This window comes from Annulohypoxylon maeteangense (genome assembly GCF_022496945.1).
Source record: "Annulohypoxylon maeteangense strain CBS 123835 unplaced genomic scaffold GGS22scaffold_12, whole genome shotgun sequence".
NCBI lineage: Eukaryota > Fungi > Ascomycota > Sordariomycetes > Xylariales > Hypoxylaceae > Annulohypoxylon > Annulohypoxylon maeteangense.
The window spans coordinates 1,121,872-1,147,713 of record NW_025953259.1 but is presented as its reverse complement, the minus strand read 5'-3'; the positions used below and the strand labels follow the sequence as shown (position 1 = coordinate 1,147,713).

The 25,842-nt window shown below is 48.3% G+C and overlaps 8 protein-coding genes and 2 non-coding genes across 10 annotated transcripts; 2 read left to right on the top strand and 8 right to left on the bottom strand.

Annotated features, from left to right (window-relative positions):
• Window positions 1-1,246: 1,246 nt before the first annotated feature.
• On the bottom strand, window positions 1,247-1,336 carry GGS22DRAFT_t94. Its single transcript has one exon. It is a non-coding gene; the product is annotated as a tRNA-Thr (tRNA).
• A 16-nt stretch (window positions 1,337-1,352) lies between these two features.
• On the bottom strand, window positions 1,353-1,471 carry GGS22DRAFT_t93. The gene has a single exon. It is a non-coding gene; the product is annotated as a tRNA-Leu (tRNA).
• A 1,006-nt stretch (window positions 1,472-2,477) lies between these two features.
• On the bottom strand, window positions 2,478-4,609 carry GGS22DRAFT_34181 (alpha/beta-hydrolase). The gene is made up of 3 exons (XM_047966856.1): window positions 3,852-4,609; window positions 3,049-3,792; window positions 2,478-2,955 (listed from the first exon to the last, which is right to left on the bottom strand). Exons 1-3 carry the CDS (start codon window positions 4,186-4,188, stop codon window positions 2,822-2,824), a joined length of 1,215 nt encoding a protein of 404 aa, XP_047817489.1. The 5' UTR covers window positions 4,189-4,609; the 3' UTR covers window positions 2,478-2,821.
• Window positions 4,610-7,837, bottom strand: GGS22DRAFT_34180 (MIF4G-domain-containing protein). Its single transcript, XM_047966855.1, has one exon. The coding sequence runs from the start codon at window positions 7,669-7,671 to the stop codon at window positions 5,032-5,034; it is 2,640 nt and encodes an 879-aa protein (XP_047817488.1). The 5' UTR covers window positions 7,672-7,837; the 3' UTR covers window positions 4,610-5,031.
• A 199-nt stretch (window positions 7,838-8,036) lies between these two features.
• GGS22DRAFT_167621 (dolichol phosphate-mannose biosynthesis regulatory protein) lies at window positions 8,037-8,918 on the top strand. The gene is made up of 3 exons (XM_047962016.1): window positions 8,037-8,241; window positions 8,331-8,411; window positions 8,501-8,918. Exons 1-3 carry the CDS (start codon window positions 8,239-8,241, stop codon window positions 8,687-8,689), a joined length of 273 nt encoding a protein of 90 aa, XP_047817487.1. The 5' UTR covers window positions 8,037-8,238; the 3' UTR covers window positions 8,690-8,918.
• A 188-nt stretch (window positions 8,919-9,106) lies between these two features.
• GGS22DRAFT_34155 (uncharacterized protein) lies at window positions 9,107-12,938 on the bottom strand. Its single transcript, XM_047966854.1, has 2 exons — window positions 12,575-12,938; window positions 9,107-12,467 (listed from the first exon to the last, which is right to left on the bottom strand). The coding sequence occupies exons 1-2, from the start codon at window positions 12,757-12,759 to the stop codon at window positions 9,251-9,253; spliced, it is 3,402 nt and encodes a 1,133-aa protein (XP_047817486.1). The 5' UTR covers window positions 12,760-12,938; the 3' UTR covers window positions 9,107-9,250.
• Window positions 12,939-15,218: 2,280 nt separating this feature from the next.
• On the bottom strand, window positions 15,219-15,679 carry GGS22DRAFT_167617 (uncharacterized protein). The gene is made up of 3 exons (XM_047962015.1): window positions 15,658-15,679; window positions 15,469-15,588; window positions 15,219-15,372 (listed from the first exon to the last, which is right to left on the bottom strand). Exons 2-3 carry the CDS (start codon window positions 15,563-15,565, stop codon window positions 15,239-15,241), a joined length of 231 nt encoding a protein of 76 aa, XP_047817485.1. The 5' UTR covers window positions 15,566-15,588; window positions 15,658-15,679; the 3' UTR covers window positions 15,219-15,238.
• A 1,033-nt stretch (window positions 15,680-16,712) lies between these two features.
• GGS22DRAFT_34126 (uncharacterized protein) lies at window positions 16,713-19,754 on the bottom strand. The gene is made up of 2 exons (XM_047966853.1): window positions 17,183-19,754; window positions 16,713-17,098 (listed from the first exon to the last, which is right to left on the bottom strand). The coding sequence occupies exons 1-2, from the start codon at window positions 19,586-19,588 to the stop codon at window positions 16,952-16,954; spliced, it is 2,553 nt and encodes an 850-aa protein (XP_047817484.1). The 5' UTR covers window positions 19,589-19,754; the 3' UTR covers window positions 16,713-16,951.
• A 217-nt stretch (window positions 19,755-19,971) lies between these two features.
• Window positions 19,972-21,634, top strand: GGS22DRAFT_167613 (uncharacterized protein). Its single transcript, XM_047962014.1, has one exon. It carries the CDS (start codon window positions 20,469-20,471, stop codon window positions 21,561-21,563), a length of 1,095 nt encoding a protein of 364 aa, XP_047817483.1. The 5' UTR covers window positions 19,972-20,468; the 3' UTR covers window positions 21,564-21,634.
• A 1,867-nt stretch (window positions 21,635-23,501) lies between these two features.
• GGS22DRAFT_167611 (uncharacterized protein) lies at window positions 23,502-25,549 on the bottom strand. The gene is made up of 3 exons (XM_047962013.1): window positions 24,895-25,549; window positions 24,716-24,797; window positions 23,502-24,589 (listed from the first exon to the last, which is right to left on the bottom strand). The coding sequence occupies exons 1-3, from the start codon at window positions 25,197-25,199 to the stop codon at window positions 23,930-23,932; spliced, it is 1,047 nt and encodes a 348-aa protein (XP_047817482.1). The 5' UTR covers window positions 25,200-25,549; the 3' UTR covers window positions 23,502-23,929.
• Between the last annotated feature and the right edge of the window lie 293 nt (window positions 25,550-25,842).

Here is a 25,842-nt window from a genome sequence, read left to right as displayed (position 1 = left end):
CCCTAACCCTAACCCTAACCCTAACCCTAACCCTAACCCTAACCCTAACCCTAACCCTAACCCTAACCCTAACCCTAACCCTAACCCTAACCCTACTTAACGCTAGTCAACCAATAAGCGCGCGGACCAAATTCGAATCGTTTTTATCACCGTAATCAATGCGGGATATATGGACTGAGCTTCCGCGTAGGTAGTTTATTAGTGCTGCCCCGGTCGTGTGATGCCTGTGACAACATGCTTTACCGGTTTGGAGTAGGTAGACGCTCGGTGAACACTTCCTATCTAACCACCGGCCTGTTGTCTGTAAGCAGTGATTCAAGTTGTACACGGGGGTGGCTTAACAATTTGCGCACTCCGACAATTTCCACACTTTCGACGTAGTTAACGAACCCTTGAAGCTGTTCCTTAGCATATTGTTATGGACTGGCCTTAGTACCTGCAATAGATCCCAAGTTGTCCGACTTCTGATTGTCGTCTTTTGATGCTTTTGGCTCGATTGGCAGGTACGACCATTGAACTTACCTACAGCTTAGTCTTACGACGTGACGCATATCCAATTGCCATTGTTGTTTCAGGATGGTGACATTTCTATGGAGCTAATGAATGACAATGTAAATTTGAACAAGTTTAGCAATGTACATAAACTTTATATGTGAAATACATTACTTATCATAAGGTCTTAGGAATTTGTTCTCGTCGTTATGAAGGAAACGGTAGAAGGATTCACATGAAATGCCTAATGTGTTAATGTGTTATTAGATCTGGGATTTTACTATCTTTATTGCTTGAACTGGTAGGAGCTTTATGTTTCAATATACCCCAGTATGCCTCATTTTGGTTCTTAGTTAAACACTGCCTAGGTGCTATTGAGCAAAGAATAGGTAAATTGCTCTCATTTTAAAGCATGTGTATAATTAGTTTACTGAATAGCTAGCTATAATGCATTGAGCTAAAAAAATTGTTCTTTACCTACCTTTATCCGGTTTTCCATCTTCCTTCAAGGGGCCCAGGGGCAAAATACACATATGTATTCAGCTGGCGGGGGAATTCTAATTTTCCTGGAATACATTGGTATAAAGGTAGTCTTGGTAAAATTGACGTAAGGTAAGATAAACCTATGTAGCTAGTATGTTATAAATATCTAATAACGCCGCCGCTGACCTTGGAAAGTAAGTCATAAAGGATTCAAAGAAATCAATATACATCCACCGAACTAGACTCATTTTATCCCAAGTGCAAAAAGATGTGCCCCCACACCGGATTGAACGATGGACCTCAGCATAGACTTGGAAAGGGAGATTACAAGTGCTGCGCTCTACCACTGAGCTATAAGGGCATAAAATGATTTGGAATGAGAGCTGCAGGATTCGAACCTGCGCGGTTTCCCATTGCGGGTCAAATGTTCCATGGACTTCGTGAAGAAAGAATGGAAATCCTAAACACAACGCCTTAACCACTCGGCCAAACTCCCATTGGAGAATCTCGAAGAACTGTGGATTCTGGTTGGTCAGCTCACTGGTATTGTTCTATATGAAGAAGGTCCCATCAAACTAATGCAACCTAAAAATATTAACTAATAGCTGAGTAGGTACCTAACGCTAACTTAAAAAACATGAGGTCTCCATGCTGGACGCCCCAGCCACTAGGTTACATACCCTGTAACTTTGCGAAGAGTTGATTTCCGTTAGAAGTCCGGTCTGAGAGGTAATTAGGGGTCTATGGGATTAGGTATGGGATTAGGACTCGGCGCGCGGGTGTTCATTTCATTCATAGGGTCCTGTTAGTTGCTAACTTTAGAAAGGGGAGACTGGAAACTCTTCACAAAGATGTTATACAATCGTATGTTTTCCCCCGGCGGTAATGATGACTACCAGACCAGATGGAATCTTGATGATAGTATACTTGGCCTTCCAATAGATAATTTAGATGAAGCTACGTGTGTGGGGATTTAATTGGCGGAGGCCGGTGAGGTACCTTTCTCCCATCAAGCGGGGCTCTCATATAATATTGATGCTCGTTTTAAGCGGGTTGGAGATATAGGGACATAATTGTCACTTGAAATCAATACTAAACTAGGTAACGTCATGAAATTAAATTGAACACCTTGGCTTAGGACATTTATGATGTTTCCAGCGAACCCCTTAACCTGGAGTTGGATGTAGGTAGATATCATAACATTTGCTACAATGCGTTGGGCTACCAATCTCTAAAAGTTGATCAGAAATCGTCAGGACTTAACTTAGTGTTTTCACCGGTTTATAGTCGCGAGTCCACGAAGGCTTCTTTCGTCAGACATGTCATACTAAAGAGGTGTTGACCAGATGATCAAAACTTTCAAGGTTCCCAGATCCCCACAAGGGCATAATATTGCCAGGAAGGCTCTGAATAGCTTTCTAAAGAGCTATCTTAGGATGGCCAATTCCATACTTGTAAAACGGAAAAATAAGTATAAAAGTTTCCGCGAACGGTTCTTAGAGGTATTGTTGAAATTCTATGGCGGAGGCGAAGCTTGAGCTCTAGGTAGAAATAGAGGCAGTCTGAGTAATACGATATATTATCTAGGTTATACCAAATTTTCTGTACTTCAATGATATTAGGTATAACCTAGGTGGGTAGCTTGCTGCGTCTTAGGGGCAAGAAGATGCAAGAAATCGACAAGATCTCCTAACATTAACAGTGCTTTCAACTCACCTAACGACGTGATAGTGTTTTTTGAAATACTATGTACCCATGTAGGTAATACTAATGATAGGTTGTAGGAGTAAACTTTATATACCTAGTAGGTAGTCCGTAGGAGTTGAATAGGTAAAGCACCCAGAGCTTAGAGGGTTAGCTTCGCCCCAAGCCCGCCTGTCTTTGCAAACGTTTTGATATCGTCAACTAGATCCTCTGGCTTCTCAAACGCGGCAAAATGACCTCCTGTCTGGTGCCGCTTCTCATGCACCACCGGTCCCACTGTTACTCAAATCAGCTGCAGTTGCTTTTGGTAGAGAATAAACGGATTGTAAGCAAATTATAGAAAGGGGAAAGCCAGGGAGGGGGACGCACAAGTCTTGCCCCACGAACTAGGCAGCACGATCACATCTTTTGGAAAATACGATAAACCCAACGGCACCTTTCCGTTCCATTCCAGCAGCGAGTCCATACTCTTGGATTTGTGCGTCACTTCATAATATAGCCGTACGCTTGCATCCGCACCAGCCTCGCTGAACGCATATACGCTAATCCAGGTAAGAACCTCCTCGTCAGTCCACCCATATGCATCCGTCCAACCCCACAGCTTCTCGTAAATCCATGCCAACAGCCCGATGGGGCTATCCGCCAACGAAATGCCGAGGGTATGTGGCTTGGTTCCCTGAATGCGGCTATATCCATCTCCGTCAACGCGGAACTGCTTCGTGCGCTGGAATCCGATTTTCTCGTGGGCGGAGAACCACCCCAGCGCGTACTGCAGGCACAGCAGAGGAGAGGACAAAAGACTCGGAGGCCGCGTAAGAATGAGGTTCAGATGCGAGCCGATAACATGCGCCGGATATTGCTTCCCTAAAGCCCTAGAGATCATAAACCCCCAGTCGCCCCCTTGTGTGACGTACTTCGTATAGCCTAGTTGCAGCATGAGCTTGTGACATACCTCCGCCTGCTGTGGGATTCCAAACCCAGGCCTGGAGGTTCCCTGCGAGAATCCAAAATTTGGGAGGGAAGGGGCCACAACGTGAAACGTCGGTTCGTCGTCTCTATCGCTAGCAGTGAGAAGGGGAAGGATCTTGGAGACTTCGATGAAGCTCCCGGGCCCTTTCTCTATTGTTAGCTACGCATTATCAATGAACTGCTAACGTGCAATACAAACTCACATCCGTGACAGAACAATAATGGGATCGCGCCGGACTTCTCGCTCTTCTTATGCACGAAATGAACTTTCAGATCATCCTCATGCCCCTCCACACCGATCCTCGTTATAAATTGCGGCAGTTTCTCGTTCAAATCAGCCTCTGCGCGCTTCCAGTCGTAGGTCTCCCTCCAAACACCTGCAAGCCTCTTAATGTCATCGAGCGGCGCGCCGTAGCCCCAATCATTGGAAAAGCTGGTCTCTTGCGGGAACGTCGCCAATTCAAGCTTTTTCCTCAACCTTGCGATTGCCGCGTCTGGCACCGCGATCCGGTAAGGTTGGATTACACTGTCAGAACTCATGGTAGCATACAGTCTACAAATATCGAACTAGAGTAGGTTGTAAACTTGCCCCCGTCTAGGTGACTTTGAGAGGGGTGAATGTCTTTATGTACGTTGTAGATTTGTCATGAATATGTACGCGGCCGGATAGGGCATAACCGGCTTGCTCGGTAGCGGGGGAAGGATCAGTGTCCTGTATCAGGAATTGAGTTTCCTTGCATATTGGAAGAACTGTAGGAAGCCACTGTATTCGCATTCAACGAATAGATTAGTTACATAAGGTAATTACCCATACACAGAAACAACCTAAGAATTACACACCTATGAAATGAAAATAAATAGATAAAAGCTGTCAAGGTTTGTTCAATCCGTGGTTTACTATCTACTACGTGCCAGTATCAGCATCATACATCCGACTAACTCCAGCCAGTCAGCAACGCCTCGGCCTATTTCGGATGCGACGACTTAAAAAAGAACACTTAAGAATGGTCTGGGTGGCAATCTAGATAACCGATCCGTGGATTCTTGACTATCCCTATTAATAACCATATCTAATAGTTCGTTATCCCGACGGAGTCTTGTTGGGTCAGATCGGCGCGGTGGGTCTACATCTCGGGATCGCAGGAAGAACTACGCCTGTTTTCTCTACCGCAGGACGGGCTCGGACTACAACGGCTACAGGAAGAGGAATGTCTTCTACGAGATGAGCTTCGATAACAGCTCTCGTATTCGAACCGAGTCCTCCCCCTAGGATGAGATTTCCTTTTGCTACCCGTTAAACTCGCAACTCCTTGGCCTAGATCCAGACCTCATTCTGCCTTGCAAACTTCTACCCTTATCCATGTTTCTAGGTAGATAAGATTCCTAATCCCTATCTCGGCCTCTATCCCTCGTATCTCTTCTCGCGCGTGGCGGCAACGGCGACCTCGACCTGCTCCGGCTTGAGCTTGAGCTTGAGCTGTACCGTCTCCTCTTCGCGCCATCCGGGCTAGGAGATCGGCTATCGTATCGGGGTCTCTTGCGAGGCGCGGTGCTGACGGAGCTCGTTTTCCTACGCCGCCTTACGGGCAGTGGAGAGAGCGACTTTCGCGAAGGACGACCCCGTTGCGTGGGTGGGGATCGGGACCGGGAATAGCTTGAGCCGCGGCGCTGCCGATGGAGAGGTGGACTGGCCGAACGAGAATCTCGTCTTGCTGCCGGCACCCTGCGCGAAGGTGGACTGCGGCTTATGGAGGGCTTAGTTGTTGCTTTACGAGATGGTGGGCTGCGGCTTTGTGAAGGTGTGTACGAACGAGATCGGCCGGAGCCTCGATCGCGACTATATGAGTGGGGCCTAGCAGCGTTTCCTCGCGCAGGTCGTGGAGTTGCCGATCTATAACGCGAATAGTTGGAATTCCGACGGCCGCGGGGAGGGCTTGGGGAAGCAGAGTACCGCTTACTAGCTCTCCGCGGAGACGGACTCCGCGACGAGCTGTAAGAGTACGAACGAGCGCGCGACGGGCTTCTACTATACGACGGCGACCGGCCACGTCGCGGTGGTGTTCGGGACACCGAGCGGCCCCTATTGAGAGCCCTTCGCGGCGTTCGAGACCTAGATCTAGAGCGGGACGAATAAGAAGAGCCGGTGTACGACGAATAGCTGGATACCGAATCGGAGTCTGAGTCGTCGGCGGCGGCGGCCGGCGGTGCGGGAAGAGCCGGCTTCGGCATGTTCGCCAAGTACTCTCTCATCTCTTCCGTGAGAGCACCCATACCGATGCTAGTAAAGTAGTTGATCGAGAATCGCACGTTCCGGGCGTTGTCGCGAGGGAAGAGGCCTGTAAAGCTTTCCTGCAACGTCTCGTCTCGCATTCGAGACTGCAACTTTGCCATGCCGAGCTCTTCGGAGATTTCCTGAAATAGGATCTTGATAAAGATTCGGCTAGCGGAGGTAGTCTCCTCTTCGTTTAGGTGTATGATAGAGAGCGCGTGCCAGCCGATAGCGTCCGACCCAAGCAGGTGGCCAAAGAATCTCGCGATATTTCGTAGTCGATTAGTCTCGTATCGGTGAATGGTCTCGTAGTATTTCTCAAAGCTCTGCGTGAAGAGATCGCACCAGACCCTGTTTATTTTGGAAAACCGTTCTCCGATCAAGCCGAAGAACTTGGAATAAGTCTTCTCTTGACTGCAACACTCGACCACCATAGATGGCAGTTCCGGCTCTTGCCCAGGAGGCAGGCTGACCTTTAGAAGCTTGTGGACGCACTCTTCAGGGTCCATACTGCTCATGATAGTTAGGTAGATAGTCTTGCGCAGGTTCACCAGGTCAGTATTAGACTGATCCTTAATCTCTATAGCTTTTTGTTCCTCCTCTTCTTCGTCGGAGCTCTCGTCGTCGTCGTCATCGCCGTCGTCATCGCTACCTTCTCCCAAGATTTCGGCTCTTAAACTCTTATACGCCGCCTCATTCTCCTCCCACTCAGGGTCGAACTTAAAAATGTTAAGCCCATCTTGCAAGTCCAGGTCAGCATTTAATTCGACTCGATGCGTGATCTGGTCCTCTTCTTCGATTAAGTCTAATTCCTCCTTGATCGTAGGGTTGTCCTTGAATTTGTCCTTTCGTACCTGGAACAGTACTTCGATCATGAATTGGACCCGCTTATCTATGTCCGCCTCGTGCAGGATGTTCCGGAACTGGTCGAAAACGATATTGGCGATCGCAGGACTCATCTCTTCAAGATGTTGTCCTACCTCTTTCGTCAGGCCTACCGCAATCTCCACGCTGTCGTCGGTCGGTTTTTGTAACAAGAGGATCAGGATCTGGGCGGCCACCATCTCGTGGACCACCTGCTGATTTACCAAATGCGCGATGAACATCGTGGAGGACAGACAGACCGCCTTGTCATTCCGCTTAAATGCCTTCCTGAATTGCATGACCAATCTCTTGACTAGTAGCTCGCCAACCTGCGGCAGTTTCGTGTTGACAATAGCCGCCATAGCCGCAAGAACCGGCGTGAAGGGCAAGCTAGCAGCTTGCGCCTTCATGATGCTCCTACAAAATAATCCTCGGCCTCTGACCAGATTTTCTTGGAACATCTCCGGGACGATGTGCTTGATGTTCGAGACGTTTACCTTGTTGATAAGACCGTTGATGCTCTTCTTCAATGCTTCCCAGGCCATGCGCTGGTATTCCTTGCTCGTCTTATCCGTGATCTGGGCTTGCAGCGCTCGTAGACGTGCAGGAGGGATGTATGTTCCTCCCGATCTCATGTTGAGGAGCTTCTGATACTCAGCCTTTGCGGCAGCCTGCTTCTCCTCCTCAGTAGGTATCTTCGGCGGCGTACGCTGTCGGGGTGGCGATCGCTGTCGGGGAGGTGGTGAACGACGGCCTCTATCGCGTGCCGGTCTATACTTGTCGCCGCCATCTCGAGGTCGACCGCGATCGTTATCGCGGCGCGGAGAACGAGGGATAGAAACTTCCTTTGGCGAGCGTTCGCCTAGGTGGCGCGTCTCGACCTCGGCCATGTTTTGCTATCCCTATCTAGTACCTGTGTGCTCTAGCGTTTTATGGTACGAACCGGGTAATTAATACTCGACCATGAACTAAATATTATCTTGCGTCTTCGCTAATGGAATTTATCTTCGGAGACGAAAAAGTTAGATAGTTGATTGATAAAAAGTTGAATTGGCAAGGCGAAAATCAACCGTAAACCTACCGTGACGAAACTTTTGGTGAGGCTGGCCTATATCCCTGCAGGTGGGTCACATATAAATGAGATATCATTGGTTCAATTCATATCCCTGCTAGTAATTAATTCAAGCCACAATCGATTAAGGTAGGTCTACCTACTAGCCACGCTACAACTTTAACTTAGAATTGCTATTCAATCGCTCAATCGTGTCGCGTCTCTTCGATGGGACAACCCGATTTCTCGCTAGTCATCCACCTCAGAAGTTCAGCAAAGGCGCAAACTTTTTATACACAACCTTATAAGCCATCTTTTTAACCACTAATTCTTCAATTCTTCGCGTTCCTTACCTACTAGGTACTTAAAAACCAACAATTATCCACTTACCACTTTATAATCGACAATGGTATGCGAACCGCTCACTCACTCATCTAACTTGCGCCCTAAGTCATACTGTATACCGCACATAATAGCTATCTAACACCCTACTCACAGCTCGGCACTTTAGTCGGCCTCGCCATGCTTGTGGCTGCTTCCGTCGTCTTCCTCTACTATTCAATCTGGACATTGGCTATGGTACTTCCCCTTAACTCGCTCGCCCATCCTCTGCTATTCAACTCCTATCGCCCTCCTCCATACCTCGAATTACTCTAACATCTAAATAGCCATTCGTCGACTCCGATCATCCTCTACATGCCTTTTTTCCCCCTCGTGTCTGGGCCATCCGTCTCCCCGTGATCCTAATTCTCCTTGGGTCTGCCGTTGTTGGTTCCTTCCTCAGTGTCGTCATGATCCGCAGCAACAGAAAGAAGGCCGCGAAGGCCAAGGCTGCTGCCTCCAAGAAGAAGGCTTAGATTTCTATGTTTTCAAGGTCGGAAAGTTGTCTAGCCTGGAGCGTGGGCGATTGTGAACAGGAGTTGGGCATGGGCATAAGGACTTGGATTGCTTACAAAATTCCAACGACCACAAGCTGTGGACGTTATTACAGGCGCTACGCTGAATCGAACGGCTCCGTGTACCTATGTTGCTACGCTGAGATAAAAGAAAGAATTGCTAATACCAAATATAACCATATAAATAGCTGCGTTTATCTACGTTTGAGAAGAGAGCATGCCAAGGTGACTTGATGTATCTAATTGAGCTATGTTCAACTCGCTACGGACGACGGGGACTCTATACGTCTCTCGCGTCTCGACAATGCAAGGTAGTTTATGCAATAACTCCGGTTCCTACCGTTCCATATCATCCAAAAATCGCAAACCTGATCAAGCGAGGGTCCTATAGGATGTCTAGTCGCAAGAGAGCCTTGCTCGCGGCCTCTTGCTGACGTTTGCGCAGTCTGAGCATCCAACTCCGTGTTGAACCAAGACGCCTATTCCAGCAACCCAGAGTCAACTCAAAATTCGGCATTTGTCTCAAACTCTCTGGTCCGCAAAATCAAGAACTTCGCAATCGTCCTCGAAGAATCCATCTTCATCAACATCTGCAGATCTGTTTCCACCCCTACGCCGTCTGGTAGTGACAACGATCTGTTCATCGTGCTCGCCGACTTGCAATACCCGTTCCATAGCCGACGCAGGCAAAGCTCGGTGATCGTCGATGCTGCTGCTAATATCCTCGTCGATAAAATTCGCCAATCCCGCATTCACGATAACCCCGCTCACGGGTTGCCCAAATGCCCAAGGCTGCTCCGACGTGACCGGAGCGTGGCGACGATCAGCCTTTCTCGGTTTGTCTTCCAATGTTGTGGCGGCTAAGAGACGAGACACGGACGCCGCCATGTCATCCGCATATACGTATAGGCCCACCCTTCTGTCGGTGTGGAATGGCTGGTAGGGCGCGCTAGACTCTATCTCAGCTTGCGGGATAGAGGCCTCCGGGCTATAGTCGGAATCGACAGATTGGGGACGAGGATTGAAAATCAACGTGTTACCGCCCTCATGGTCCTGGTTGGTAATGTCCAGATCTTCAATAGGATCGATGATCTGTTTGATAGAAGGCGCGATGAGATCATCTGGGAGGCTCCTCAGCTTGAAATCCCTGTATCTATTGCTATGATGCAAACGAGGCTTGTCTTTTCCGATTGTTGGTCTTCGGCTTTTACCGGGAAAAGTCCTCACTAAGCCATCTCCTAGCACGAATAAGGTATGATATTTCTTGCCGGTAATCCAAGTTGCGCAGAATGGACCAGGAGACATGCTTCCCGGTGGGAGGCTCACACGATTCTCGCCAGTATGACGTAGTTGGTTGATGGCTGTCCCAGCATTGCCCAGAGAATGACTAATTCCTGCAGCAAGCACCTTGCCCCCGTAACCGGCACGGTCCATTATAGTGGATGCGGTTTGCGAGTTTGAGATGCTGCGCTGGTGGCGGGAGGTCAAGGTCCGGGTAGCGCCGTAAGCGGAACTGATGGCGTTCGACGCCAGCGAGACAGCTGATTGCGCATTTTCAGAGCCTTTGGGTGATCCATCCTCAATTCGTACCCGACGGCGGGGGGGAGGCCATGCGTAAGCACTCGACGGCATATCCAGTAAATGTACGGTACCCCTCTCGGTCACCATCGCGGCTCGCTCTCCGTTTGGCTTGGCCCACGAGACGTCGACAATCCGGGCGACGGTCATTCGCGAAAACTGCGCCACTTGCCTTACTCGCGTTGTGTGTCCGTTATTCGGTTGCGAATTCTGCAAGGCGGAGGATTTCGTATATTGAATACGCATCAGGTCCCACACTGTCTGGACATCGCCCTTGCTACTCGCGGTGAAGAGAGATAACCCAGCCGGCGAGAAGGATAGAAAGCTGCAGCCAAGAGGCGCCTTGAACGTAGTAACGTGGTGTATTGTGGTCGAGTTTGTGAGACTTTGTAAGTCCAAAATTGACACAAGACCTGGTTCCTTAGTCACTGCTTGACCCGGTATCCCGTAGGTTGGTGGGAACTGAGCAGCGTCTGATCTTCCTGAATACCCGCCGCTCCACGGAGGGGATCCCATCTGAGGTTGTCGAGGCTGCGCTTGTTGACCAGGCTTCGACCAGTAATTCTTCCATAGTTGAGCTGACTGCTTCCCGACCCATCGAGCCCCTTGGAGTAAGTCTTGGGTGGTCTCCCTCATAATGCGATTCACCACACCATCAGGCATAGGCTGGTCGACATCAGTGCTTTCATTTGGCAGGATTGGGGGGGCAAGCGTTGTCAAGCCGGGTACTTTGCCTTCCAGAGGCACTGGGACGGACGGATTGAGCGACTTTTGAGGCGACGGCGCCGGTGGGCAGTATGCCAACCATCTGCCGCTAAGCGATATGATGGGCATCTGCGGCCGCTTGCCGGTCGGAAGCTGGTCCGTACTCCTCTCCTGTTCGGGCGTCGAGCCTCCATTCAAGCTTGTCCACAATTTGCCTACACAACAGAACCGATACCGAGGGTCTTGTTCAAATTTCGCCTGCCGGTAAATCCAGCATTCTCCAGTAGCCCCGGAAGACACGACGACGCTCCCGGCATCAGCGCGGATCTGAAAGGCGCCGGCTGGAGGAGGGCTTCGGAAAATCGGATTCGATACCGAAGTCTTGATGGGGGTCTTCGGAGCTTGCAGAAGTACGTCGACTAGTCTGTTCGATGACAAAGAATACACCTCGACGGTAGTTTGGTAGGCATCGACCACCGGCAGCGTCTTTCCAACATTAACCTGCCGCTGGTTACCGTCCGGCTGAGGTGTATGGATGCCCTCTAATCTAGGACTGAGGGATCCATCAGGACGTGGATCGACGGCTATCTCGGGAGCACTCGGAGGTATTACTGGCCCATGGATAACAAGAGCAATCAGAGGGAATATCCCATGTGGATCTTGGACGTCATTCCAAGGGAGAATCTTGGCATTATAAACTCCACCTCGCAACCCTTTCAAACTTGCGAGTGGCTCGACAGCATGCTTTGCAACGCTGTAGATGTCGATGCCGCCTTCGTAGCCTGCAAGCACAACATTATCACCGCCCGGCACGTGAACCCCATCAGAGGTCGGAAGAGTGTCGAAGCCAAAGTAGAAACCCCTCTCACCAGGCTTCAAGCCAGCCTTAGCATTTAGATCAAAGTCGATGTCGGGAGCTCCATAGAAGTGGGCCTGAGGCTGGTGAGGTAACGGCGGGTGAGACCCGATTCGCGGGGCGGGAAACGGAGAGTGCATGGAGCTTCTCCGCACCTCGGGAGGCGACGACGCTTGGGAACGGATATCGTTCGTAGGGTAGTGCGACTCCAACTGGAAGCTCAAAGGTCGCCTGATGCCATTTGGGGGGGACGCTGAATAAGTGTTGTTATTCACAAAGTGATGTCGTTGCTGCGCACTCCAAGCATACGGTAACGCCCGCTGGTCCTCATAAGAGGAGGGCTGGGTGGGTGGAGAGTCGCCCATGATGCTTATCAGGTTCGAGGGTGATCCAGCAAAAGGACCCATCGCCCTCGCCCATTCGGTAGCGCTCGGCGCTGTGCTAGCGGATACCGATGTTGTCGAGACCGCGTCCAGCAGAGGAGAGACCGCCACATTGCCGTTCGTAGGGATCGATGCGGGAGTGGCGGGTTTCAGCTCGGGAGACTGGGCCAGGGGGGAGTCGAATGGCGGCGACGCATCTTTGGCGATACTGCCATTACTAATTTACGGTTAATGTCACTCTTATCTACTAGAACCCGAAGAGCGGATAAAGAATATGTAACTCAATATGAACTTTGTAGGGAGGATATTCCGTAGAGGACGTACGTGAATTTAGCTCCATGTCTCGTCACCGCTGCGACAACCCCGCCGCTTTCTTTAACATTCTTATCCTTCTTCTTTGAACCTAGCGCATCACTTCCAGTAAGCTTCTGTTTTCGTTTACTACGACTCTTCCTCCCCACGGAGGAGGACGAGGCCGGGGAGGTGTCGCGGGTGGACGAACCGGGCATAGGGTGGTGCTAGCAAGTTAGCTGGGGCAGTTTCCTGCTCGCCAGCGGAGGAGCTCAAGGATGAGCTCAACTCGCAATAGAAAGGTCGCAGAGGTTTGTCGCGATAGGTCCTGTGGAGGGGAGAGAAGAGTCACAGGGAATCGTAAATAAGGCGATTGTCAGATTCTACTTATCGAGTCGAGGTTGATTCGATGGAAGAGCCGGAGGGACAAAGGCACACAAGCGCGTTGTACGCGGTCGACAGTTAGAAAGCGGGAAGCCGAAGCTGCCTAGGTAGGATTGGGAGAGAGGAAAACACAAAGGAGAAGAAAGAGAGACGAAAGACGCAGGTAACCGAATAGGAACGGCAAAGGTATTATTACGATCTCGTAGGGGTTCTCATGAAATTAGTCGTAGCCGTCGAGGGGTTGATGCAGTTGATTATGCCAGCACTGCTGTTTTGTTTTGTTCTGTTTTGTATTGTATAGTATTCACAGGAAAAGGTATCGAATCTATAGAGGCTTACTCGGTTTGTTGTTTCGCTTTGTTGTTTAAAGAGAGAAGATGGATTAGTTGAAAGACTTGAGAGGGAAAAGAGGTTAGGGAACCAAGGATACCAAGGATACGATGTATGACTCGTTCGGAACGAGGCAGGTCCTATCGGGGGCTTCCAGCGAGAGCACCTGGACAGTCCAGATAGAAAGGCGGGGCAGAGGGCAGAGCGGTAGGTAGGAGAGGTACCTAGTATGTGAAGGTGAGCCCTGGAGAGTACTTAGTACAATACAGGCGCGATTAACAATATGTACAAGCAATACCACGCTATTGACTGTTGACTTACGGTACCTAGGCACTAGCTAATTGTATTGGATATGGGGGGAAGGAGGGGGAGAGATACCTTAAACACATTAGACTAATGACCTAACAGGGGTGAAGTTCCAAGGTTCTACGTGTAGTTCACCAAGTCACTAATCTGGCAACTTTCTAGCCTGTAGATAGGCGCGATAGGCACATGTGGATCAACGTTTTAGAACCCCAAAGGCAAGGAACATGGCCGAAGTGGATATATCTACGTATTGGAGCTCGTTGTACCTGACCTACCTACTTACATAACTCTTCTATCTTTTCATGCCTACCTATCAGTATCATTATTACATGTAACTATCATATCTATGTACATATTGTTTTCCCATATTATCCTTGTTTTTCTGATCGCGCATAAAATACGGGCAAGTCTTTGTTTGGCTGAGCTATAGAATTGCATAAGTGTTGGACTTGTCCGAAGACAACTCACACACACAGCCTACAGCCGGAATGACATTCCTGGGAGACGATGCCCAGTACATTCACTACCTACCTAGCTGCCTAGGTACCTACCCTTCATGTTACATTCGATTATACACATATACATATATACATATGGGATTATCCTCGGACTTATCAATCGCCAGTTGACCTCGAACATGCCAAAGTAATAGAGGTACAAGAGTGATAAGGTCGAGAATGCAACCGACCCCCAGGGCTGTTCCCATTGTGCGGACTTACATACCTCTCTAGTACCTCCCTACACATGCGCAATCAGCTGGAGCCCCTCACTATACCCAGTTTAGAAATGCCTGAGTGGAGCTCCCAAACAGCTTCCAGTTGTTGTGTTGTTCTGTTGAGCTGAGATGAGCTGGACGGTGTTTTCAATTGTCAGTCGGACCTGACCCTTGTCTTATGAATGCTTGTATGAAGAATATGAACAATATATATGAATAACAGAAAGGGGAAACGGATGACGATGCCGAATGATGTCGAATGCATTCATGTGAATGTGAATTCTGTCATGGTCTTACGTCATCGGCTCTTCGAAACAAACAGCTTTAGGAAATTTCCAACTCTCGAAAAGAGATCAAAGGATTAATATCAAAGGGATTTGAATGGGTGTGGCTTATTAAGGGTTATGGTTGAGGGATCATAATGCATTTGTATCAGGTATCCACGTCCTAAGTAAAATCCACATTATTCCGGATGATTTCATCACGGGATCTATCGTCATCATCCTAATATATTAATTAGTTATCACCCATTACTTGCCAGCTGGTCCAGAAGCTCCCCGCGCTCACTTCTCAAATTGCCAATGTGATCATGAATACATTTCATTCATTGGGGGTACAAAGTCAGCTGACGTACTGTTGAAAGCCAAAGACACCTTCATATACCTAGTAGTAGATGCAAACAGCTTCCATCGCTGCTATTCTTAGATCAGTACGAGGTGGGCAGGTACCTGTTTATCAATAAATTCAAAGTTTACATCGTGGCAAAGTCATAGACTCATAGTACTGTATCATTGCCGCTACTTCATACTTAAGTAATCGATAAAGAATAGATTCATTGAACTTTCTGTCAATTATCAAGTTCTTAGCCTTGGGTAATTCCAAGTTGTTAACGCCTGCCCTAATGCCTACCTAGGTACCTATGTACATAGGTACCAAGCAGGATGCAAGAGTAAACCTTGAAGTCATCTGCGTAAGAAGACTTGATATAACCGATATTTCAATCCCCCTTCCACCTCGTTCAAAATAGCATGCCCCGCCCACGACACCGCTTGCCGCTCGCCATTCTTCGTAATAAAGTCTACTGAGCCTTGGAGCACTGCAATTTTCAATGTTAACCTTTTCTCCTTTAATGGACGCTCAACAGATATTTAGAAGCTCCAATTTGTGTTCTAATAGGAGGTCATATGCTCACTATATTCTATAATTCCTTCGCGCTCATCGGCTGCACCAAAGGACGCTGGAAATACCTTCCCCAGTTTATGCCTCCGTGATTCCATCTCTTCCCACATGCCTTGGCGAAATCGACGAATCTCTAATTGGAATTCCTAGTTAGCTGCCAATGGTATTAACCTAGAAATCAACAATCTTCATTCGCAAGTACCATCAGTTCCCCTAGCTGACCTATCACCAATGATAACCATGGCGTCTGGTAAGAAGTAATCCACCCATTCCTCGTTCTTCGACGAGTCGTCAGATACAGCATAGAATCTCTCTATGAAATATTTGATTCTCCCATTGGCCGCATGTCTAGGCGGGAGCGTGGGGGCGTAGCTATTAGAGGACGCCATTGTAGAGCTGTGTAGAGATGACGTAAATGAGTAACTCCTGTACTTAACATGAAATGAAATTGAAGTGTAGAGTGATTTTAAGATTTATTGGACATGTAGGTGCTATGTGTACCTACTAGGTACCACCTAGTAGACAAACAAAAAAAAACTAAGTAATCTAGGTACATATGGATGAAGGTGGCTTCCAAATCAAGCTGTTTTAGCATCCACGACTTTCCTATATATTCTACCTTTCTAAGCAGCCGGTGTTATTACATACTTCCCAATAATATCTACGATGCTAGGTATATATTTGACTAATAAGAATGACATCGTTGGTAGCTACATGTAGACGGGATGCCTAGCGTTACACATTATAAAATGTCAATGTAGGGCGACTATCGCGAATAATACCTACTAGGTACCTAAGGAAGCCATATTCAGTCGTAAAGGACGATAGCATTATAGACAAGAATCATGCACAGCAGCCTTTTCTTCCGCGTCCATGGGGGTTTCACTTCATGCTCTCAGTATCTCCCGTCCCCTGCGTGCAATTTTCGAATATTACCATCATTGATATATGCCCTAAGAATGGGATGTGCAGGACATAGCTCTTGGATGTTTAGCCAAACTACACCGCGGGCCAACTAGACCATCTCCCAACCTCAACTTCCGACACCACCCAGAATCGCCCGTTGTCCTCTAGGCTTGTTAATGGTCATATGCGAATTGAATGAAATATAGTCGCATCGAAAACAGGATCGTCAATAGACTAAGATTTATCGACGTACGCGATCCGATTCGCAATTAAGGACCTATGATCCAATGCAGGAGTCTGAAGAGGAGGACCCTGGCAATCCGCAACGACATAGCAATCCTCCTGTAACCTTATACCCCCCTATATTCTCACCGTTTTCCCAGGGGAAAAAAAACTCGGTAGGCATTTCATTTTACAGGCCCATGTCAGCGTAAACCTAGGCGATAGTAAGGCTCGATAAATCAAAACCTCAATAGAGGTCTGTGACCAGAGTAAGGGTTGGGTGAATAGTATCAATCGTTAGCGAAAGACTAGACGTCCTCTCATTCTGCAGGTTGGAAATTATAGAGATTGAGTTAGGGGGGGTGCAATCACATCCTCACTCCTCGTGAATTCACCTCTCCTCTTCCTCCAATATTCAGTGCTATACGGCACTCGGGGCAATACCACTTTGTCGTACGTGCAGGTATCTCAGAAAGACCAACACAGGCGAGATGGAACCATTCTTGCTTGCAATTCTGTACGTGGTGCTCGGTTAGTTTCTTAACGCGTCTTGGCTTGTCATCTCGTGCTAGGGTTTTGGTAGACTTTTCGGCGCTCACATCAACGTTGTCGCACTGTATCATAGTGCCGAAGCTAACCCCATTGCAAAGGCAATATCTCGGTTCCTCGGGATCGATGACATTGCCGTCGTCGTCCACTTCACCCTCAACTTCCTGGTTCGCTCCTTTCTCCTTCTTGCCGATGGCTTTCTTGCGAGGCGCAGCCTTACGCTTTCCTATAGCGCTGGTGCCACCCGAGTTTGTAGTCACCACGCCAGGTGCCGGTCGTTTTGCACGCTTGCTAGGTTGGCGCAGCTCGGGGGCTGGGGTGTTCCGAGCAGTGCTTGCGCGCCGAGGACGTTCAGCTGCGAGGGTTGGGAGAGGCTCTTGACTCGCGGCTTTGCCACGTGAGGTAGGTCGACGCGTAGACGTTGGCTGCCCTTCGGTTGTGAAAGTAGTTGTTGGGGTGTTGCCCCGAGAACTTGGCTGCTTGGGGTTAGCTGGAGCGGGGGTAGGAACTTGCTGCAAGTTCTGCCTAGTTTCCCTTTTAGGTATCTCCCGAGCCGGAGGGGGAATCGGCGTGTTTGAAGTTTTAAGGGGCAGCGGAACAGGCGTCTCTGCTGGCGGTTTAACAGGGACGGTCGTGGTGATGCTGGACGATGGTACTGGGCTAGTTGCTGAAGACGAAGCAGCAGACCTTGTAGTGACCATGGATGTGTCAGACGAGACAGGAAGTGGGACAGGCACCGGTGTCTTCGATGTCGTAGTAGCCTGGGAGATCTTTCCTAGGTGCGGAACGGGGACGGGAGTTTCTGTGGGCGCAGGTGCCGTGGATGCCGGAGGTGGAGGGGGCACTGACGGTGGACGAGGAGTCAGTTGTGGCAACGGAACCGGAGTCTCGGTCTTCGTTCGTTTCATTGGAGGTTTCTCGGGCTGGTTAGCCGGTTGGTTCGCAGGCAAATTCTGGGACACCTCAGGTTTCTCTGAAACGGGAGTCTCTGACATGGAGTTACGCTTTCGTTTTCTAGTTTTTTGCTTGGTAGCTTTCCCTTGGCTCTGACTTGCCTCGGGCGGCCTGTCCTGGCCCCCGTTGACGGACGGAGAGGCTTCGTGGCTAAGAAACATGCGCGCAGCTTCCATCATTTTTCTAGCGGACTCTTCTGCTTCCTCGGCTGCGATCCTTGCCATAGATTCACGTTTCAGCTTTTTGGCCTCATTCAACTTCATACCGCGGTTGCTTAACTGTACCTCGTCGGCAGTTAGGGCTTCAGCGCTAATAGCGCCTTCGGGAGGGTGCTGAGCCCCGGATTCGGCATCGACCACCGGAGCGGGGAGGGCCGCCTCGAAGGGCTTGCCTTCTTCTTCCGCTTGTTTCTGGGCAGCCCTGTAGGCTTCGACGCCACGTCCCAGGTTCTTAAGCTCGCGAGCTATCATAGTGTCGCTAGGGTTCCATACCGCATTCTTCTTCATGCGCTTTCGTAGCTTTGCCAGTTCGTAAGGCGTGAGTTGAAGCCATGGGGCATCAGCGCTGCCGGGCACTGCGTTCTCGGGGGGCGGCTTAAGCTGGGCCAATGCAGTGCTCGTAGACATCATAGGAATTGTGTTGTCAGATCTGTTGGTAGACGCTCGAGGAGGTCGCGGTGGTTTGGGAATTTTCTGCTTAGGGGGTTTGGGGGACTTAGGAGGTTTGACCACCTTGATGCGAGCTGACGGAGTCGCAACTTGCCTTGGAGGGGATACAGGCATCTCTTCCTCTTCCTCGTCATCGTCGGAGCTCTCATCGCTCAATGAGGTATAGGAGTTGAAATCGATCTCGTAGGGCGCGAGAACTTCCCCTGGGACAGTAATTCTAGGTGGTCTCTGTATTTTCTGTCCGTTGCTATCTAGTCGAAGAGTGATCTTGGGGGTGCGAACCATCTGCGGGGATTTAACATGGGTAGGGCTCTTCTGTTCCTCTCCGGTAGGAAAATTATCGCGCATCGCTTGAAGCTTCGCATGGATGGTTTTAGCTCTGTTATAATGTCGGACTACATTTTCGTGTATGCGAACAGCTTCAGCGTGCGAAAAGACGCGCGAGCTGACGGCGCGGTTCAGATTTTCAGATATCTCTTGGCGCAACTTTGCGGGGGTAGGACGCTGGTCGACGGGTAGAGTTGGTAATTTTCCCCACGTAGCAGTGAGGCCATTTACGGTCGCTGAGGCCTCGAGGTAGGCTTGGTCGAGATTCCCGATGAGGGTAAGAGATCGCATCATGTCGGACGAGAGGTATTCGGTAAAATCAAGAAAATCAGTTACCGTAGCTTGTGCATCTGGGTCGGCGCGCATAGTGAGGGATCCGAGGCCATTATTCGAGGTATCTAATGATGGGATCGACTGTGTCAAAGTGCTAGAGTCCTTGTTCCTTGGTGAGATATCACCATCAAGCTCCCCACCTTTATCACCGTTTGGTTCTACTGCGGTTGTCATAATTGCAACGCAGATCGAGGAAGGTTGCTTGTTCTTGTATGGAAAATTGCAGCATTAAATTTGTTAAAAAGTGGACAGTAGTGGAAATTAATGATAGCAAGTGAGCGATGAGGAGTGATGAAAGATGTACGGTAATAAAGTTAACGCGATTGCGTGTTGAAGTGATGATATGGAGAGTGACAGGTAGTCGCGTCAAGGTTTGTGGTCCGAGCTTCATGATTTAACTTTTCTTACCTAATCGCTCATGACTTGAATGTATAGGTACCTATGTACATGCGCAAGGTGAACTTCGCGGCAAGACTTCGGACACTGAGCAATATGTGCATATTATTACGAAACCCGGAATCTGTGAAAGGTTCCTCCTTTCACCAAACCCTTTAATTGTTGCCTCAAGCCTACATCTAGGTGCCTATTTATCCAGGTTACAAATCCAAGTCTAATATAAACATGCTTTGCCTCTTCTGCTCTTCAAGGCATCATTACGTACTTGAAATGCAACTTTCTCCTAGCAATAATTACGCCGAGAAAGGAAGATTTCTCTTTGAAAAAAAAAAATGAATAAAAAGCATCTTCCGTTCTATCCATTACCCGCTAGTTTTCATTTCCCCATTCTGCCAACGCCGCGGCTGGGCTTGCAGGAATCGGCGGCTGAATGAAAACACCACGAATAAACATGCTAGAATCCTTTATAGTACTCTCCCCTATTATCCATGAACTCCAACCATAATATTCTAAGAAGCTCCGGCAGTTACCAATAGTATATTACTCCACGTTATAAGAATGGTGGATTATTGATGCGAACAACATGTCCCCTCTATTCGCTCTATTGACGTATTATTAACACCTTAGTTTGTAAACGTCTAACGACTACCTATTAACTATGATAGCTATCATCGTACTATTCTCACTACTTCTGCCAATAGCAGCGGGTATAGACCCAGGCAGTCAAGAAGCTCGGAAACGCCCGATCATTCTAAGTAAATCCGGCGGTTTTGTAGCTGGAGGCAATATCGTCAAAAGCCCCGTCTTCCCTAATTTTACTCTCTCGTGCGATCATGGATACATGGAATACTTCATTCCCTGGAGGCCGCGAAGTACAAGCATTGTTATGTGGCATAGCGCAACCACGCAAGCGTTTCAAAATCGCTGGGACGGTGGCGAGGGCTATAAAGACATGTTCCTACGTCGTCGCTATCCCGTTTATCTCTGGGATGGCCCTCGGGTTGGACGGGCCAACTGGGCGTGCGAACCATATCTCTACACGCCCTTTTACACAGACCAAGGCAATTTTGTAGCTTGGAATTTTGGACCCTCGTATCCAAATTTCTGGCCGGATGTGCAGTTTCCTACTCGAGATCGTGAAGCGTGGCAACAAGCGACTAGCGCCCGTTATGTGGAGTTCGACACCAACAAGAACGTACATCTTGAGTCTCAAGCAGCCGCTATCGCAGCAGACTCGGGTCGGCTTGGAGATAGCGTTGTGTATCTAACCAACTCGGCGTCCGGTCTACGTGCCCAACTAACGGCTATCAAGAGCAACTCAACAAATATCAAGGCCATCGTAGCCTACGAGTCCTACGGTTGCGTGTTCCCGGACACATACAATATCACCGCTGGGGAGCCATTTGGTCCTCTAAAAGTGCCTCTTGAAGACTTTAAAAAGTTAGCCAAGCTCAAGGCCATCCAATTCGTGTGGGGAGATCACAGAGAAGAAAGCTTCCCATTTCTTCGACAAGCAAGACAAGTAGTAAAGCTCATCAATATGTATGGTGGGAATGCGGAAATATTCTTCCTAAACAAAGACGGGGGGCTCAAGGGAAATACACATTCCGCATTTGCAGATATGAACAATGACGAGGTTGCCGGGCTTTTAGACGAATTTCTTGAGCAGAACGATTTAGACGGATACGATAGGGATACGGATGATAGCATCGACGATTTAAACCAAGAGTGGCTAAATAATGATTTCAACTAACTGCCTACCGAGTTAGATTTCGAGGACAATTGATATGGGAAATTCCTAGGCGTAGGCAAATTTAAGCGGTTTTATATGTACGTAATTTCAAGACAAGAAATTGCCTCGTTGATTAGTACCCAATGATAAATATAACCATAGGCTTCTAGTATAAGAGCCTATAATACAACTTGAAAACAATATTGTGCCCCTTGACCTGATATGTCGCTAAGGCCCTTCTATTATCTCCGCTGAAAGGAACATTGATAGCCACCATGACCCAAATCGCCTAGAGATCTGTCCTAGCCCATCCTACTTAGGTAGGTATTGAAATTCATCTTCCGCCATTTCAACCCACGATTGCCTTTATATCTAGTACGTGCACTCGCAGAGGGAATCATTGCAACACCACTGTTTGTCACCCCCGTAGCTTTCGCATATCCCCCCCTCGCAGCCTGCCACACATGCCGCATCGCCATTGTACATCCGGCATCCACTATAGAGGCAATGAGCATTTTCTACAGAATATATACGTAGCTTGCTCCAAAGGGAGTTGGAAAGAACTTACTTTTCCCTCTGAATCAGCCCGGATAACTTGGTTTCATGAAGAGTTGGGGTGGCAGTGGCAATGTAAGCCAAAGCGAGAATGCTAGCGCCGATAAACTTCATATTTGAGGGTTTTCTGATGGAATTTATGAATATGAATACGTTTGTTGTATGGGGATGTACGTTTTGGAGAAGCCAGTGTTAGGTCGTCGTGGGTGAGTGAGGGGAACAATAGTAGATGATTGACATAGGATGGAGGAATCATCCAGGAAATAAGACTTGCTTAACTGGCTTATATAGCCAATTTTGATCTATGATAGGTTGTTCTATTGCGAATACTGTACTAGTATGCGTGTATGCGTGTTTGTTGGTTTGTGATTGCTTTGGCACCTACTAGGTACCTACCTAGGTAAGGTAGGCATTTAAGCTATCATACTTGAGATATGATAGGTATGGTAACTAGTAAAGGGTGAGTTCCCGATGAGGTCAACTCGAAAATCTCTCAACCTTTCGTTATTAAAGCTAGGTGTTAGTTTCATGAAGGCATCAGGCTCCAACATTCTTCGACTGCATGAGATGGCGTCAAACTGATCCCCACCGCAGCTAAAGAGCTACTTGACGAAATTTTCCGGTATGGGCTTTCTTTAGCAATGTCCTCCATGTGTTGAAACATAGTGTGTGGTTGTAACAACGTTCCTAGATATGTACATACTAGACAATATCGAAACTGACTTGTAATAGCATTGTTGGTAATTAAAGCATTGTAACCGGCAAGCAAGGGATTGAGGTCGACGCCGGCAAGTTCAAGATCATATACTACAGATAACCAAGAGATGGTGCTATAGAACTGTGTTTGTTTATTTTCATAGGTAAGGGCTATGAAGTTTGCATTTTAGAACATCTTGATTAAGGGTAGATCTCGTTGAAAGATTACCAGACATGCCATCTATTCTCACAACTGTATTGGTAATATTACGTAGGTATAGAGCTGTTGTTACCATAGCTAGTAGCCATCCAGTAATATCAAGTACAGTTAACCTAGCCGGCCATTCCAGGGATATATGGTAAAAGAGTCAACAAGCTTGATAATGATACCTAACGGGTACGCTAGGGATTATTCCGCGATGATATAAGGAGAAGGGACGTGGTTTTCGCTTCAAAAGTCGAGTTGGTTCCTTAAACCCCGACCTGGGCATGAAGGTAAATATTATATCTTGTGGATCCTTGTGTTGAATACTAAAGAAAGAAAGAAAGCTACAGAGAAGAGATAGACCAATCACACCAAAGGCTAATTACCAATTGCGGTAATGCTTGCAATGCCAACACCCCATGAATGTTTGCTCTTCGCTTGTTCGAATAAACTACTATCTCAGCACCTAAGAAGGCCGTAGAGTGGGCAATTGGGGTGATGACATTGAATTACCTAGGGAATTTTATTAGAAAGCCCTAGTCAAGTTATTTCGCATCCATAGATCACTTCTATCATATTGACTCTATCTAGATACTGGATTGCTACCTACCTACTACCTAGGTATTCACCAAGACTCGTGCCGACGCATCGAATCGCACCTAGAAGCGAAAAACTAGACATTAAAAGGAGTCGTAATAGGGTTTACGAACACCTGACTCCGGAAATAAGACACACCTGACCCGAAAATACGCCTCCTTTCCCAACCGTTTTATATTCGACCATATCCGTCATTTGTGCCAACTCCCTTACGATAATTGCCAGCCTTGTCGTCGTTGCTACTTTTGCTTTTTTTTCTCGTATCCTACACCGAGTCCTTAGTCCCTTACCCTCCCTTGAGAAGTAAATTAAGTATCTAGACCCATAGATATGTCTAAACACTCCCAACAGCACCAAGACCCATCCCCGTCACCGCCGCAGCGAGCACCCAGACACTGCTCCATGCTGCAGCACCGGGAGTCTCGACGCCCTCAACTGTAAAGCGCGTCTGCAGAAATGTGTTCACGCCCGTGACAAGCATCAGCAAGACCGTCCTCTGAATCACAACCTTAGTCTGCAAACTCCAGCCCCAGAAATTCCAGCGTATTGTCTCCGCTAGACTCGCACTCGATGGGTCGAACCTCTCCTTATCTTCATTTTCCGGAGCCACTGTTCCTTCTGCAGGCGTAAACACAAACACTTGTGCCGCGAACCCAAGGACAATAGTCACAGGCAGGAGCCCGATGTACGTAGCCTCGTGGGCAGAGGCGATGGAAGGCAGATTCGTAAAGTGCACGACAAGGTACGTGGGTAGGTACGTGGCGTATGCGAAGAAAAGGGTCACGCTGTAGATCGCACCAGCGAGAAGGGTTGTCAGCAGCGCGATGGGCCTGTCTGCAACGATGTCGGCATTGGGCGCGTGGTGCGGGTCCGCGTGGGCTGTAGAAAGCGGGCGTAGGAGACGGAAGGGAATGTACGTCGCGAGAGTTTCGATGGCGAGAGTCAGGAGAAGAGCGCTGGGTGGAGAAGAATAGAAGGCGTATAGGAGGTAGAGCTACGGTCACCGCGAGTTAGTCCATCCTGTTGTTACATATCGTCCGCGAGACAAGATCGCGCGCGTTGCGTCTTCAGCGTGCGGGTAAAGTATTGTACCAGGGAGAGAAAACGAAATAAAACTTACTAAAGGACCATGGGAAAGGAGGTTCAACGCCGTGATATCGTACCCGTCATAATTCCCGAACCACCCAAGTGCGAGTTCAAATCTAAGGGGGGTTAAAGAACAGAGGTTAATATTACGTCATGGACATCTTCCTAGTCCTCACACAGACGAGTAATACCCATCAGAATTCGTTTACTTACATTCTCCAGCCTGTTACAATTCCAAAATCTGACCACGTATCTAATACTCTTGTGTACGGGATCAGCGGACCCTTCGTGTAACCCCAGCTCAGTGCGAACCCTAGTGCCGACAGTGATAAACTAAGGACAGCAACAAGCGGGAATTGGATCAGTCGCGGCAATCTAGACGGTTCTTCGTTTCCAGCCTGTTCTTTATTTGAAGGTGTGATTGTCGGACCCTCGATCTTGGTGATACTGACGACAGTAGATGTAGCGGATGTAACTTCGGCGTTCTCCTCCGCGCGGGTCTGATTCCTGGTTCGCATTTTCTCTGATATGACTGGGTCGTCTCGATTGACGACCGCCCGATTGTCTAAATTTATGACCAGAAAAACTATCAAGTAAATCGTCAGACGCGAATAAGTTTTCTGTGCAATAGACTCGAAGCACTGCTATATAATAGGGGTATTTGTGCCTTTAGAATTGCGTTATCGTATCGCCAAGGATTTAGAACCAGGGTTGGTGAGAAATAAATGTTTGAAGGTGTTGATTTCACGTGTAGTAGAAATACTAGGTAGGCATGTACGAGGAGGTAAGCTTAAAAAGCCCTGGAGCTTCTATAAAGTTCGTACGATCAACAAACAGCAAGCTCAATGGTGGGGGGTTTGGAAATCGCATCCATGGGTGGGAAAGAAAGCTCAAGCTCCAATTCCTGCCCGTTTTGTGTGTGGGGAACCTTAGAAAAGATTACATCCACTAGGTAAGCGGTACCTATGTACTACTAAAAACATTCCAAGATTGCCCAACATTGAATGAAGTGAGTGTGTATTGTATTGTACTTACAGGCTACAGTAGTACCACTGTGTGCCTGGGATTGCGTTGAATGATACATACCTGCTAGTACCAGTGACGTCTCTCCAGCCGCCTTACCAACCAGCTATCATACTCATGTGAACCCCACTGCCACTG

Coding starts and splice junctions, on each gene's coding strand:
- GGS22DRAFT_167617 (XM_047962015.1), bottom strand. CDS start 15,565: ATGTGGGAAGAGATGGAATCACGGAGGCATAAACTGGGGAAGGTATTT. Junction 15,373..15,468: donor CGAAGGAATTATAGAATATA/GTGAGCATATGA, acceptor TGAAAATTGCAG/TGCTCCAAGGCTCAGTAGAC.
- GGS22DRAFT_34155 (XM_047966854.1), bottom strand. CDS start 12,759: ATGCCCGGTTCGTCCACCCGCGACACCTCCCCGGCCTCGTCCTCCTCC. Junction 12,468..12,574: donor AGACATGGAGCTAAATTCAC/GTACGTCCTCTA, acceptor ACCGTAAATTAG/TAATGGCAGTATCGCCAAAG.
- GGS22DRAFT_34126 (XM_047966853.1), bottom strand. CDS start 19,588: ATGACAACCGCAGTAGAACCAAACGGTGATAAAGGTGGGGAGCTTGAT. Junction 17,099..17,182: donor TACAGTGCGACAACGTTGAT/GTGAGCGCCGAA, acceptor CACCACGTACAG/AATTGCAAGCAAGAATGGTT.
- GGS22DRAFT_167613 (XM_047962014.1), top strand. CDS start 20,469: ATGATAGCTATCATCGTACTATTCTCACTACTTCTGCCAATAGCAGCG.
- GGS22DRAFT_167611 (XM_047962013.1), bottom strand. CDS start 25,199: ATGCGAACCAGGAATCAGACCCGCGCGGAGGAGAACGCCGAAGTTACA. Junction 24,798..24,894: donor ATTGTAACAGGCTGGAGAAT/GTAAGTAAACGA, acceptor AACCCCCCTTAG/ATTTGAACTCGCACTTGGGT. Junction 24,590..24,715: donor TCCTTTCCCATGGTCCTTTA/GTAAGTTTTATT, acceptor CGGTGACCGTAG/CTCTACCTCCTATACGCCTT.
- GGS22DRAFT_34180 (XM_047966855.1), bottom strand. CDS start 7,671: ATGGCCGAGGTCGAGACGCGCCACCTAGGCGAACGCTCGCCAAAGGAA.
- GGS22DRAFT_167621 (XM_047962016.1), top strand. Junction 8,412..8,500: donor CAATCTGGACATTGGCTATG/GTACTTCCCCTT, acceptor ACATCTAAATAG/CCATTCGTCGACTCCGATCA.
- GGS22DRAFT_34181 (XM_047966856.1), bottom strand. CDS start 4,188: ATGAGTTCTGACAGTGTAATCCAACCTTACCGGATCGCGGTGCCAGAC. Junction 3,793..3,851: donor ATTATTGTTCTGTCACGGAT/GTGAGTTTGTAT, acceptor CAATAGAGAAAG/GGCCCGGGAGCTTCATCGAA. Junction 2,956..3,048: donor TAGTTCGTGGGGCAAGACTT/GTGCGTCCCCCT, acceptor TTTGAGTAACAG/TGGGACCGGTGGTGCATGAG.